Source organism: Macadamia integrifolia, chromosome 4, assembly GCF_013358625.1.
Source record: "Macadamia integrifolia cultivar HAES 741 chromosome 4, SCU_Mint_v3, whole genome shotgun sequence".
In the NCBI taxonomy this organism is placed as follows: Eukaryota; Viridiplantae; Streptophyta; class Magnoliopsida; order Proteales; family Proteaceae; genus Macadamia; species Macadamia integrifolia.
Window position 1 is genome coordinate 10,022,037 of NC_056560.1, and position 14,699 is coordinate 10,036,735.

A 14,699-nucleotide genomic window follows, 5' to 3' on the forward strand; every position below is an offset into this window, starting at 1 on the left:
TTGAATAATCAGAAGTTTGATAAAATTATGGCGATAGGGTGTTAAGCGGTTCAGTTTCGGTGTATATAATACGGTTCGGTTCAAATTAAAACTAAATCGTTTACTAACACTTTCGAAAATCATAAGCGTGTAGTAAAATGGTTTTTAAATGATTTATGTTTTAAAGTTACACGGTCTTGGTCTTGTTCTTGGTCTTTGGTCGTGGTTTAATCTATATGATTTCTAAACGGCTAGCAATCGGTTTAATAGTTTACTCTCGTGCCTACTGAAATTTACCGTTGTTGATAATAACTTCAATCTTGTATCAAATTCAGGGAGCAACGAAGCATTGAAGGGGCAAGGTTTTAACTACATAACTACATAATAGGAGTAAAATATTGAATAGGTTGTTGGACCGTCTCTATGGTCCTTTCTTCTTCCCTTAATTAAACTCATCTTGTTTTGTCTACATGAAATTCGTTATTTTATTAAGTCATATATGATTTAAAAAGGTCGATTTTGATGGTGTTAATTCGATTTGAAATCGAGGGAGAAGATTAAAATCAAACCAAGCCTTTAATTAATCGGTCTAAAAATTGAAACAATAACCGAATTATTTACTAAACAGTTTGATTCAATTTCAATTTCGGTGTCAAATTCACATCCTTAGATAGGATGGCCCTGGTCCCATGGCTATTGGGCAGGCAGGTAGGTGGACCAATAGGAAAGCAAATGGAGGCATCGACCAGACAAGGGCAAGGTTGTCCTTTTGCATTCTCAATGTCTTGGCCCTTGGGGTAGAGGGTGGGGGTGCAAGTTTGGTATGTCAGTGCTAGCCTGAAAAAAGGCTTGTGCTAAGATACCCTAGACATGAGAGCGAGTTAGGGTCAAGCCAAAGTTGAGGCCTTGGGCTGAACTCACCCCAGCCATGCCTTTTTCTTCTCCTCCCCAACTTCGCCGAGCCTCTTCATCTCCCTTTCCCCTTGCCATGGTGAATGCCAATCAAGGTCAGCCTAACTGAACCTTAATGGTGGGCCAAGGTTTTATTTTTTAGGCCCTGGCTCAGCGAAGTGGCCTTAGGGTTGGGTTGAGACTTTCAAAAGCTCGGCACAACCCAACCATGTTGCAGTCTTATTGGCAACTTTGTTTCCATCTCTTTTCTTGCTTGCATTAAATGATTATGTTACATTCCTCCTACGTACAAAAAGGATCACTCCAACAATTTTCACTCAATCAACTCTCTAACCTTCCATGGGCCTTGAGGTTGCGTGCCCCATGTGTTGGGTTGCATGCCTATGAAAAGTTGGAAAGCCAATAGAAAGAAAATCATTGGAGATGACTCAGATCCCTATGTACGATGCCCTCGTGATTGAGATAATACTTTTAAGTTAACCTCATACTACTTAACCAAGATATTAATTCTTGTCCCAATTAAATGTGATTAGCTAGACATATTCTACATGGTAATAGTACAGGTAAGGATAAGGTGATTGATGAGCTCCATGCATAAAGAAATGTTCAATATTTGTCTCTTGGGAGAGTGTTTCATTAGCAGAGGCTACGTGGGCTAATGGTTCAATCAATATGGAGAACTATTTTATTCATCTGATTGCAAATTTATAGAACAACCTGCCTAGATCAATTAATCAATATGATCCATATTTCAGCCACGTGGCAAATTAAGCATGGACTAAATGTTGCGGCGAAGTAGACCTCAAGGTCCAGCACTCATGTAAAAGTTCAGCCAAACTATGACTACATTCGATGATAATGTATGCATCATCAGTTTGAGGTATGAATTTCATGACTATGGAATATGTACATTAGTGGTCGAAGTACGGTAGATATATATGAGGAAATACACTAAGGGTGTTAATTGGTTTTGTTTCAATGTAGAGCGTTCGATTCAATTCAATGCAAGATCGTTTAGGTAAAATCAAAATCGAATAATTTAATAAACAATTTCATATCTTAAAACCAAACCATTTAAGGTTTTCTTATGTTTTCTAATTTTGTATCCAAACAACTTATTTAACTTTAGAATTTGTAATGAAATGGATCTAATTTGTAACAATGAATTTAATTGGTTATTGATATATGCTTTTCTTAATAGTTGTTTAGTGTAAACTTAATATTTTTTTGTTTATTGAAATATATATAAATTTGACATTGACTGACTTACAATATGGGCCCGTGGGATTAGTCAAGCCGAAGGCCTAGATACCCGTCATTAGTAAAAAAAACATTGAATGACTTAAACTTGCTATATATATATATATATATATATATGTTAACCGGTTTAACGGTTTTAAACTTTAAATCGAATAATGGTTCTAATTTTAAAATCAAAACCAAACCATTTAATAAACAATTTCACAGTTTTGGTATAAACGGTTTCACGGTTTTGATGTAAACGATTTGGTTGGATTTTGATAAACGGTTTCGATTCCAATTTTACATCCTTAATGCATACCAATACAAGATAAAGATATGCAAATTGAACCAAACTTTAAAAATTGACATGTTGCTAATCAAGACCTTATACTGTATATCCAGCAATCATAATTGTCATGCCATCATTTCTCTTCATACTGAGAAGATATACCATTTTTCAAAAGGTTATTGAAGTTAGGTTGTTCAATAATATGTGTGTTGTTGTGTATACTATATAAACATAGTATGTTCAATAATTCATTATTATATACTAAAAAATCAATGATTTTGTAAGTGTATATAGTTGTTTTTGGTAAGATAAGTTGTATAGGTTATCTTTGATATTAGTAGTAGTGGGTAGTAGAATAGATAATAGGGTTCTATCAAAAAAAAAAAAAAAAGGATAATAGGGAGATGGCGTAAAGTGAAAATTTTAGATTCTTAATTCAATCCTAAATAAAGAATGAGAAATAGAGGATGATGTTGCACAAGAATTAGAATGGGTGGATGAAGTGCGAACGCTGCATTCCTTCAAAGTTCAAAGGAAAATTTTATAGAATAATTATACTAACACATGAGTGTTTGTAACCAATGAGGGTGCAAAATTGGCGTGGAGACTACAACTCGCTCAAGCCCATCATAAGCTCAGGGCAAAAACTTGTCAACCAATGTGATATGCTAGGTTTGAGATTTCCAAACACGAAGAAGGGCTGGGCCAAGCTTGAACTGAGCTTGGCTCGATTTGACAATGGATATAAAAAATACCTTTAAAAATAATATATAATACACTATTATACAGAATGTGGTTGATTAGATCAAAGGAGAAAAAACTTGTGGAGAAGACGAAACCCACAAGTGTGCCGATTCGGAATGCACACAAGACCCACAAGTGTTAGGGAACGGATTAGGTCCTCATATGAGAATAATTTTCGTACGGATTTGATTCACATAGATAAAATCCATTTAAAGACAAACTCTGAGATGGATTTCATCAGTATGAAATAGACCATTGGAGAATTGATCCACAATCTGTTTGGAATTTAGACGGTTTCACTATTAGGAATGGTGGGTGGGTCTTGCCTTTGGGTTGTGAATTGTTTTCAAATCCAAAGAGCTGAAAACAGGGAAGGGAGAGGGCGGCGGTCCGGGTAGGGAAAAGGTATAGGGTGGGAGCTGCTATAGGGCGGCGGGTGTGTGGGGGCTGCTAGCAAAGCGCCGGAGTGAGGGCGGGGATGTAGAGGGAGAGTGTGGATCATATTCCCGTAAATTTTGATCCACACAATGGAATTCACCACTTAATTTTTCTTGAGATAGTGGAAGGATGAAATTACTAAAAAATCTCCTCCTTATAAAACTGGTAAATGGAATAAGATGGGCAAATAAGTCCAGTTGCGATAGTTAGTTACAAACAATTATCGCGGTTAAAATCTATTTGTATCCTAGTCAGCCATCATTAGTGATCTTATCCTTTAATTCCGACTTGGAATGGAACTCACAGCTGTCACCTACTTCGAGAGTTCAACTCTAGTTAATTAGTCCCATTCCTGTATTCATTCTTAGAATGGAACTGACAGCTGTCAGTCTTTAAAGGATTGGATAATAAATATTGGCTATATTTAGTAATAAATACAACAAATAAGGTCAATAACGTAAAAAGAGTATAACCGCCTAATGGAAATCATGCACTCCAACCCAACACACAAATAGAGTCAGTCACAAATAGTCAGTTAGGTTTCCGCCACCTTCTCAACGCTACTTGCGTCCCGCCAAGTTTTTCTCCGAATAAATCTTCATAAATATTCAATATTAATGTTAAAGCTCGTTGTTTCCATCACTTCACGGATTCAAAACTTTCGAAACTGAAAAATTTCGTTTCCTTTGTCCCCAACTCTTCGACTTGTTTCCTAACTCGAAGTAACCTGATCATGAAGACGAATTCCAGATTCAAATCTCTTTAGGAGTTTGGAAACCTAGGTCTCTTTCCTTCTATATATAAAACCGTTCTCTTCTTTTCTTTGACTCCCAATTCCAAGCAGAACCACTCTTCTTTATTCTGTATTTCTTTGTTTCTTGATCTTTGAAGCATCGGCGAAGATGGTTAATACGGAATCCGTTCGGACTGTCATCGGCATCATCGGTAACTTTAAACGAATTCATAGATTTCTAGCTTTCCTTCGATCTGTTCTTTCAATTCATTGTTGGTTTTTTTTTTTTTTGGTTGCAGGGAATGTCATTTCATTCTTCTTGTTTGCTTCTCCAATGTAACTTTCTCTCTCTCTATCTCTCTGTTTCGATCTCTGTATCGGTCTCTGTCTCTGTTGTATATGATTTGTCATTTGGATTTTGTTAGTAAGCATTCTTCCATGTTAATAATTTGCAGGCCAACCATATACAAGATAATCAAGATGAAGGCGGTGGAGGGATTTGAACCTGACCCGTACCTTGCATCTATATTGAACTGTATGATGTGGGTCTTCTATGGTCTGCCCTTTGTGCATCCCCATAGTTTTCTCATCATCACTATCAATAGTGTCGGACTTGTTTTGGAGCTCATCTATATCCTCATTTTCCTCATCTACGGCAACAACAAAAAGAGAGTACGAATCATCGTCTAAAAAGATTGGAATTGTTTTCTGAATATGAACTGCAATATTAATTGTTGTTGTTTTGATTGTTGATTTGCAGATTAAGATAGTCGTGGTGTTGTTCATTGAAATAGTTTTCGTAGCAGCGATAGTGGTCATTACAATGCTAGTTTTTCACACTACCACTAGGAGGTCTCTGTTTGTTGGTCTCATCTGTGTTGTCTTCAATGTTTGCATGTACCTATCGCCACTCCTTATCATGGTATTCTCTTACTCGATCGATCTCCTACTCTGATCCTCTTTTCATGTTATTCGATTTCCCCTTTCTTACTCTCTTTTTTTTTTCTCCATTGTTCAGAAAAAGGTTATCACGACAAAGAGTGTGAAGTACATGCCATTCTATCTCTCACTGGCTAATACCATGAATGGCGCAGTCTGGACGACCTATGCGCTCCTCCGTTTCGATCCATACGTCTTGACAGGGAATGGTATTGGAACATTAGGAGGCATTGCTCAACTGATACTATATGCAGTCTACTACAAATCAACCCCAAAAGACGATGAAGCTGGGAATGCGAAAAAGGCATCTGAAGTGGAGCTATCAGGTCAAGAGACGATTTGACACCAATTGATGATCATCACACAGGAACAATTTCAATTTCCTGTTGTGGATGATTGGATTTGTTCGTTATTCATTCTTTTATTGATTGTTTTTTGTTGTTGTTGTTGTTGTCGTCTTCGACAACGTTTTTGCTGCGACTTGCTTGTGAAATTTTGGTTAAACACTTCGATTAACAATAGTAAGCCGTTAATGGCACTGTTTTTTTCCCAAATTTGATATCTCAGTTGTGGTTTCTTCTCTAGTTTATGGAAATCCATACAGATAATCTTTATCCAAGACTCCAAAATTATCTTTCTTAGTTTCTGCTTCTTCTTTGTAGTATACACGCCCATCTTCTTCTTCGCAGAGGAAGGCTGTTGGGGGATGCGTTGGGGAATTGTAAGGGAGGGCGGAGAATGGGTGCAAGGAAGGGGCTGGAGTTTGAGGGTTGGTAATGAGCATCGTTTCTAGAGAGGGGAGTGGGTGGGATGGATTAGGGTGAGGTTGCAAGCAGTGGGTAGAGAAAATTAAAACAGGGGGTGGGTAGACAAAATTTCACATCTCAAACCCAAAATGATACAAATCACACGGCAAAACAAGTCACGTAGGTTGTAATGCCTTCATGCTTCGCCCTCCCAAAAATAATAAGCAATAAAATAATACCTTTGATTTTAAAAAATGATAAGTAATAATATAATACCTTTGATTTAAAAATTGCTCTTGAATGTTAAAGTTATACAATCTTAAAATCATGGTTTGAAGTATTGGTATCGTATCGATTGTATTGATATTGACTAAGACTTATACTGATTGTTATTCACATCCTTTTAGGAGTAAAAGTAAAAACTTATATTATTTAAAAAAAAAAAAAAGGCAAAAGTGGCTGGTATGCATTGATCCATGAATTGAGATCATATCGGATGAGACCATCGTTAAAAAAAAAAAAAAAACCTTTTTTTTAATGTAAAGCAATCGATCCATGTGGGAAAAAGAAAAACCCCATAGCTTTCCTTTCGTTAGCTTCCTAACCCCTAAAAAATAATAGGAGAGAGAAAAGTTGTAGTCAACCGGTTGAGTTTACGGACAAAATGGAACTTCTTGAGAAACTTTAGGTAAATATCTTCATGATATTCTTCATTATAGTATACACCTTAACCCAATAACGGCTAAATTTACTCCCAAAAAATAACTTCGACTAGTAGCAAATTAAGCTTCTCCTTAAGCTTCTGCATCATGCACGGCTAGAAAGAGGAAAATTAAACCAACCTCTCGATGATGTCGGACATACTAAAGATAAAATTTAGGTAAATATCTTCTTGATATCCTTTCTTCATTCTGTTTGCGTTAAATAGGCTACATAAGAGGGGCAACGGTTACACACCTACACATGCGTGTGGATCAGGTTCTCACGACTTACAACTTCTACCATTACATCTACCTTCACTTTTTAGAAGAGTATTTTGGTATTTAGAGAGGTTATACCCATGGAATTGCTTTTCACAGGCATCTGCAGTGGGTCGATAGCTCGTGCATCGACAGAGATTGCTTGCAATAGCCTTCTCACCTTCTACCACTGTGAGCTTGGAGTACCCAGGAGGAGGGTCCGGTCTCTGGCTTTTCCCATAGCTAAGGAGAGCTGAGAAGGACATACACATGCCGGGAATGCAATAACCACACTGAGAAGCATGAAAACTAGTGAACCTTTGGTGGAGTGGGTGGAACCCATATTTGATGTTTCCAAGGCCTTCTGTAGTTGTATTGACCATCCATTTAAATCGCAAATAAGGGTCAGACATTAAATCACAGTGAATTCTTCAACTTGTTCAAGCACATGATCGTACTTGGAGAGAAGAACAACACAGGAACCACAACCACCTGCAAACAACGAGCGATAGTATAATTTAGATTCAAAATGATGGAACCCTAGTCTCTAAGAAGCAAATGCTGCAACTATTATTTCTTATTAAAAAAAAAAAAATGCAACAGAAACTGGCTTCAAGAGAATTGAGTAGGTTTCAAAAATCAGTTAATCAAATTGGGAATCGACTAACTCACCTTGGAATAGGTCTAGATCCAATCACGATTTTTTCCGATTTGAGTCAAAGTATTTTTTCCAAGATTCTTTTAAATCGGTGGATTTTCCGATCAAATGACCAATTTTATGGTTATTGGGACTGATTACGAGTCGATCTAATTTCTTCACCAATTCTTGAGTTTAAAACCCTAGACTGAACTGAAGGGGTTTTGCATAATTTGGTCCCTCCATCAAGCTTGAATCCAATGAAGAGAGATCCTCGTCCTTGATAGACAATATGCTAGATTTGTCTTATGTTCTCCAAAGGCCATAGGGTATTGTGTGAGTAACCATCCTAGTCATTTGTTTACGGTAGGGATGGATTCCTTACGTCCTCACTTCCGTTTCTCATTGAAAATTTTCATTTTTGGTTTTAAGTCATAATGTTCTATGAAAAGTGAAGACATGCCTTCAATTCGAAATTTGGGGAATATCTTTTTTTCACTTATGGTTTTTGGCTTCTAGGGTTTCAATTAACCCCTCTTTTTGAGACTACTCTCACCTCTCTGCAAGCTCCCATTTACTTGAATATGATCTTTAAAGTGTTTGCTCCCTATCCGCAAATGATAACAAAAAATTGGGTGCATTTGGTTTTGGCTCTAGAGCTCTTCAAGATTGTGATTCACATAATTTTTCTTTTCAATATCCCACCTTAGTTCATCAAAAAGCATACTTTAAGAACATGGAATTTCGGCGGGGTCAGGATCCGTCAAGGTCTATACTGATTTGGATATACCCATGGCTAGTGGGTTAAGAGAGGGTATATTAAGTACTTCATTTTTTATAAGGGTATTTCGATTCTTATAAAAAAATATACCAGTTGATGTCAGCATTTAAGGTATATATTATGTAATAGAGACTTGATGGTAGATTCTTTAGGGGGTGGCGCTTTTTTTTTTTTACAAGGATCTCATCCCACCTAAGTACACTAAAAAGAAAAAAAAAGGTCCATAATCAAAACCAGATGCGAAGAAATTGTCGTTCATCAACAAGTTAACATTTGTATTTTTGTTCATATTTCCTTCCATGAATCCTTGCCTTTATTAACTGTTTTATTTATTTCTCCTGTATTTCAGGTAGAATCATTCGTATCATTACCTATCGAGATAAGATTCAAAACCATCGTGGAGACAAGACCCATATAAAATATAACGTTGTTACGTCATGAAACTGCACCTAGGCCGTCTTCATATGCTGTACAGGAGTGTAAACACAAGAGCGTGAGCATCGGGCTGATTAGGCAGGGGACTCTTCGATGCCTAATCAGATTCTTTACAAATAGATAATTTTAGTAAGAATGAAAAAATATTGATTCTCTGGAAAGAGGTTTACCTGTGCCTTTATAACTGAAGGTGGCAGCCATCGGTTGAGAGTCCCACTTTGGTAGCTTCTTGTTATAGGTAGGAATATGACTATGGCAAGAGCCATAGTAGAAAGGTGAATATAAAAATCATTTATGTTATAAGAGCTTCTCATATGGACTATATCTTAGAGAATATGACGAGATTCTCTTTCTTCAAAGGAAGATTCAGTGCTCTAGTGAGATTCCCACTAGGATTCATTTCGTACTTTACAACCTGTGGGTCAAGCTCAACCAACCCGCCCATTTTGGAGTTTATCTTGAGGTTGGTGAATTGTGGTCTTGGACCGAACAAGGATAAACAACGTGGTTAAGTTACTTATCCCCGAGTGAAAGGTCACGCCACTCACGCGTGTGCCATCTGTCAGATATAGTTCTTGGGGACTTGCATGTGAACTCTACCCTGGTACTGGGTTAGCCACTTGTCCCACCGATGCTTAACGACATTGGCCGATTGGCTTTTGTTTCGGACTTTCTTCAAAGGAAGATTCAGTGCTCTAGTGAGATTCCCACTAGGATTCATTTCGTACTTTACAACCTGTGGGTCAAGCTCAACCAACCCGCCCATTTTGGAGTTTATCTTGAGGTTGGTGAATTGTGGTCTTGGACCGAACAAGGATAAACAACGTGGTTAAGTTACTTATCCCCGAGTGAAAGGTCACGCCACTCACGCGTGTGCCATCTGTCAGATATAGTTCTTGGGGACTTGCATGTGAACTCTACCCTGGTACTGGGTTAGCCACTTGTCCCACCGATGCTTAACGACATTGGCCGATTGGCTTTTGTTTCGGACATCTGCACAGGGTTGGCCGAGCCACGGACGATCTTGTTGGGCCTAAGCCGTTCGGCTATCCTCACATCTTTGGATTGCTTTAGTAGGAGTGGGATTAATGTGCATGAAAACAAAAGAGATGGTCAACGCTGGTTTCTCCTTCTTACTCCCTCTCTCTTGATTTTCCTCTGTGCGTTTTTTTTCTAATCTCTAGCTTCAGCTCTACAAGGTGGTTATTAATTAGCACACACACAATTAAGAACTCAAAAACCCGTGGCGAAGGTGGGTTACTTGGAAGGGAAGGGGTGGGACTGTCGTGTTCGCAGAAGAAGAAACAAAGAAGATGAAGAAGAAAATAATAAAAAATCAAAATGAAAGTTAAATAGTGGGGTCCCACTCCTACCAAATCGTGGATTGATATTAAAAAAAGAAAAAAAGAAAAAAAGAAAAAAAGAAAAAAAGAAAAAAAGAAAAACGAGGGATAAAGATAAAGAGGTCGCCGGTTTTCCATCCTATGCCGTTATACGTGTCATCTGTCTACTGTTGCAGGAGACCAGGAGTTACTCTCCGGAGTCCGGACACAGGAGAGGATCCAATCTCCCTCGCCATCACCTTACCGTCAAAACGTCAGTTCATATGGCAGCCCTTCTCTCCTGCCATTACTTCCCCTTCATTGCTGCTTCCGAACGTATCTTCCCGTCGATCGCGAAAACCAGAAGAAACTGCTTGGATGATCATCAGAGGTTTGTTTGGATTCCGCGTTTTGGAACCCACTCTTTTTCCGTCAAACCTTCTCCGTTTTGGCCAGACCATGAACAGGTAACATGAAGTTTCCTGATTAATTACTTGTTTAGAAGTAGGGATTCCGCCCCCCCCCCCATCCTAAATGCTTGTCTCTGTAAGGAAATTCGTGTTTGAATTAGGGTTGTTTGAAACGAAATGGAAGAAGGGGGAAAATCAAAAGAGAAATAGATGGAGCTTTTTTGGTTAGACCACTGAGAATGCTTGTTGTAAGTCACTGATTTGACTTGGTTTGTCAGCAGAAAAGGAGATCATTCTCGTTAAGGGAATGTGCATTTTCTATGGCACTAGCATTCGGATTGGTTACAAGTCTACCTGCACTGGGTTGTCCTGCTTTGGCTTTTCCGTCTAGTCCGGTCTTACCTGAGGTTTCAGTGTTGATCTCCGGACCGCCGATTAAGGACCCAGAGGCTTTGTTGAGGTATGCTCTACCCATCGACAATAAAGCTATCAGGGAGGTTCAGAAACCTCTTGAAGATGTCACGGACAGTCTCAAGGTTGCTGGGGTCAAAGCTCTGGATTCCGTCGAAAGAGTAAGAAAGCCTGAGTTTCTTATGAAATTATCTTTTGTGGAGTCGTCGAGTCGATATACAGATTTTGCTAGGGTTAGCTTGACTATGTATTTGAGTAGTTCGTAGTGATAAATGTAAGTTTTTGAATGGTAGAATGTGAGGCAGGCGTATCGGGCCCTCAAGCTAGGGAAAGATTTGATTCTTTCAGGGGTTGCTGAGTCAAAGAAAGAGCATGGCAAGGAATTGCTTGACAAGCTAGAAGTTGGAATGGAAGAACTTCAACAGATTGTGGAGGTAAAGAACAGGGATGCTGTGGCACCTAAACAGAAGGAGCTGCTTCAATACGTTGGAGGGTGAGTAATATCCACGCTTTATGGAAGCATTCTGTGTCTGTATTATGGTTCCATTTCTCATCCCATGTCTCTGCAGCTCTGTTTGCTTAGAGGCAGTATATTCATAACGACAATGCTTGTTGATTTAGTGACTGTTAATTTTTTTTCCTTTGCGGAATGGTTATATAGCTGGTTTGCATGGGAAGTACAAAACAAGGAGAAGACAAATTCGGTCCCTGTTCTCTGAAAATATGTATGATTATCCATAGAGAGAAGAGCCTTTTCTGACTAAGGGAAAGGTATCAACCAAGAAGAATTGAAGAGAGAACCTTTTGTCACTGTTGCTGTCAATAGGCAGGACTAGTTTTCCATATTGAAATGTTGAGAACCAGTGAAGTTTTGGGGGGTAGAAGTGCTATCAGTCCATTATCTTGACAGGGTTGCACCATGGGTGGGATTTACTAACCATATGTCAATCATCATCTCAGTCTGCTAAGGGAAATTTTTGTTGTTAATTGCATGGTTATCTGCTTCTGTACCTTCATAGTTTTGGATCCATTTTTAGCTCAGTGACTTGGCGATGAAGTTCACCCTGGTCATAGTACCCATTTCTTGAATATGACGCTCTGTTCTTATTGAAGAAGCCTGTTGGATTATCATCTTGGCATTTATTTTGTGCCCTTTTGAACTTATTAATGATCTTTGTTTTCACACAAAAACTTACTTTGGCCCTGAAGTATGAAGGGACTGTAGAAGTTAATCCTCTTAAAAGAAAATTTTCTCATTTGCAACATTGTCATTGACTGCAGCTGAGATCTTCCTGGGGCATTGGGTTTCTGCAGTGTTGAAGAGGATATGGTGGATGGTTTCCCCTATGAAGTGCCTGAAGAGTACAGAAACATGCCTCTTTTGAAAGGGAGGGCAACCATGGACATGAAGGTTAAGGTTAAGGACAATCCTAACTTGGATGAATGCGTATTTCGTATGGTTCTAGATGGCTACAATGCCCCGGTAACCGCTGGAAACTTTGTAGATTTGGTGGAAAGGCACTTCTATGATGGCATGGAGATTCAAAGAGGTATTAGAACTTTAACTGAAACCCTTTCAGTTGTCTGACCAGTTTTGTAGTATGAAAACTTATCTCCAAGGGATATATGAGTTTATTTTCTGACAATATATGCATGCTGATTGCGCTGCCTCGACTGTCTAATATTTTCTTTTAAATAAAACTGGACCATCAGTGATCTCTCATAGTTTGGCTAAGAGGTTTGGGTGGATTTGCTGCAGCGGATGGCTTTGTAGTTCAGACTGGTGATCCTGAGGGACCTGCAGAGGGTTTCATTGATCCTAGTACAGAAAAGCCACGTACAATACCATTAGAAATCATGGTTGATGGGGACAAAGCACCTGTGTATGGGGAAACATTGGAAGTGAGTTTCTGCTCTCTCTCTGTCTCTCTCGTGCAAACACACACACACACACACACAAGCACAACCAGAAACTCAACTAAGCCCCATCCCAGTTAACAAGAACAAAGATAAGTGGGATCTATATCCCCATCTGAAACCTCTGCAGGTGGACATGCCGTAAAGATTTCTATATTGACTCCCCCTCCCCCTCAACCTAAAAAAAAGAGCATAAAGTGCTTAAATCTTCTACACTCAGTAGTCACCACTGTAACAGAATTTTATTGTAGATTGTACTGACACAGAGAGAGGATCCCCACCCCCACAACCAAAAGAAAAAAAAAAAGAAAAAAGAAAAAATGGGGGTGAACCAAAAATAAAGATGCCCTTTCAGAAAGTGGGATGTAAACCAAAGCCTTTATCTATTGTACTCAGAGAGTAAAGAAAGAAACCGCTCTCCAAGAATCAAAATTAATAAGCCACAGAAAGCTTGTAAAAAGTATGATCACTTCATCTAGGTGGAATCTTCAGTCTTGAACCCTTGATACTTGGAGAAGCCTCAGGCATAACCTGCTCCAATCAGGCAAACCCTTCCTGATCCGCCAACTAATGAATGGAGTTCTTGAATATGATTGAATTCCTTTTCAGATTAGTGATGGTTATTATTGCCTTTTATGGATTCACCTTAATTGTTAAGAGTCTGATCATTTGATTTAATTTGCATAGGAGCTTGGTCGATACAAAGCCCAGACAAAACTTCCTTTTAATGCAATTGGGACTATGGCCATGGCCAGAGATGTGAGTGTTTAAGTTTCTGAAGGATTTTTGTCTTTCATAATTTGTTTAAAAATAATCATTTTTTTATGCTTTTGCAATAGGAATTTGAGGACAATTCTGCTTCAAGCCTGGTATTTTGGCTCTTGAGAGAAAGCGAACTGACTCCTAGTAATGCCAACTTATTAGATGGCCGGTATGCAGTATTTGGGTATGTAACAGAGAATGAGGATTATTTGGCAGAACTCAAGGTCGGAGATGTTATAGAATCCATTCAAGTTGTCTCTGGCCTTGATAATCTTGTCAACCCAAGCTACCAGATTGCTGGCTAAATATTCCTCTGCTCCTGGTAGCAGATTTATTGTCCACAAGGTTCCATAATTGTAATGTCAGTTCCTGCACTTTTGAATCCTTACCCTTCATAATGTTTGAATTTGAGTGTTGTTGAGTATAAAATCCGGCAGGTTTAGCATTATGAAACAAAATCATTTGTTTTATCATCTGTAATTAATTCTCATAACATGGTCTCATTTTATTTATTGATACTATTGCTATAACAAGGATTTACTGACTCGGTGCCATCCACCTATGGGGATAATGATCATTGACGTCAGTGGAGGCTTTGGCATCAGCACACCAGATTTTGTAATGGGCTGGATAGCACATTGTAGCCCGCAGTTCAGCGTGGAATCCTGTGTCGTTTGTAACTCTCACCCCTTGTATTGCCCCGATGAAATACGAAAAATTCCACCCTTGTTCATGTCTTTGCTTTGTTTTTATTAGCTCCCACACTAATGTAAGGACCACATTACCTGGCAACGAATCTTTACTGTATTTTATTTATAGACAAGTGTTTTTTGTTGGAGAGTAATGTTAAAAAATAAATACGGGCCGAGTATAAAAACCTTATATGAGCATGTTGTATTTGCTTCGGATGATATACGAATTTGTAGCATCGTAGTAATTCTTCTTCTTGAATCAGGAAGAAACATAATTTGAGTTGAGTCGCATTAGAACGATACTATTCTTCAGTTTTTTAAATATCTGTAATTGTGCAATTGGGTTGACCA

General features: G+C 38.5%; 2 protein-coding genes across 3 annotated transcripts; both read left to right on the forward strand.

Annotated features, from left to right (window-relative positions):
* The first annotated feature begins 4,194 nt into the window (after window positions 1–4,194).
* LOC122077391 (bidirectional sugar transporter SWEET5-like) lies at window positions 4,195–5,890 on the forward strand. The gene is made up of 5 exons (XM_042643333.1): window positions 4,195–4,549; window positions 4,637–4,673; window positions 4,793–5,009; window positions 5,098–5,259; window positions 5,356–5,890. The coding sequence occupies exons 1-5, from the start codon at window positions 4,507–4,509 to the stop codon at window positions 5,617–5,619; spliced, it is 723 nt and encodes a 240-aa protein (XP_042499267.1). The 5' UTR covers window positions 4,195–4,506; the 3' UTR covers window positions 5,620–5,890.
* Window positions 5,891–10,307: 4,417 nt separating this feature from the next.
* LOC122075810 (peptidyl-prolyl cis-trans isomerase CYP38, chloroplastic-like) lies at window positions 10,308–14,389 on the forward strand. 2 transcript variants are annotated; one of them, XM_042640981.1, is made up of 7 exons: window positions 10,308–10,623; window positions 10,845–11,138; window positions 11,271–11,470; window positions 12,292–12,527; window positions 12,737–12,879; window positions 13,582–13,653; window positions 13,734–14,389. In XM_042640981.1, exons 1-7 carry the CDS (start codon window positions 10,441–10,443, stop codon window positions 13,959–13,961), a joined length of 1,356 nt encoding a protein of 451 aa, XP_042496915.1. In that variant the 5' UTR covers window positions 10,308–10,440; the 3' UTR covers window positions 13,962–14,389. The 2 variants fall into 2 exon arrangements, with proteins under 2 accessions (XP_042496915.1, XP_042496916.1); XM_042640982.1 differs by having other exon boundaries at window positions 10,848–11,138.
* Window positions 14,390–14,699: the final 310 nt, after the last annotated feature.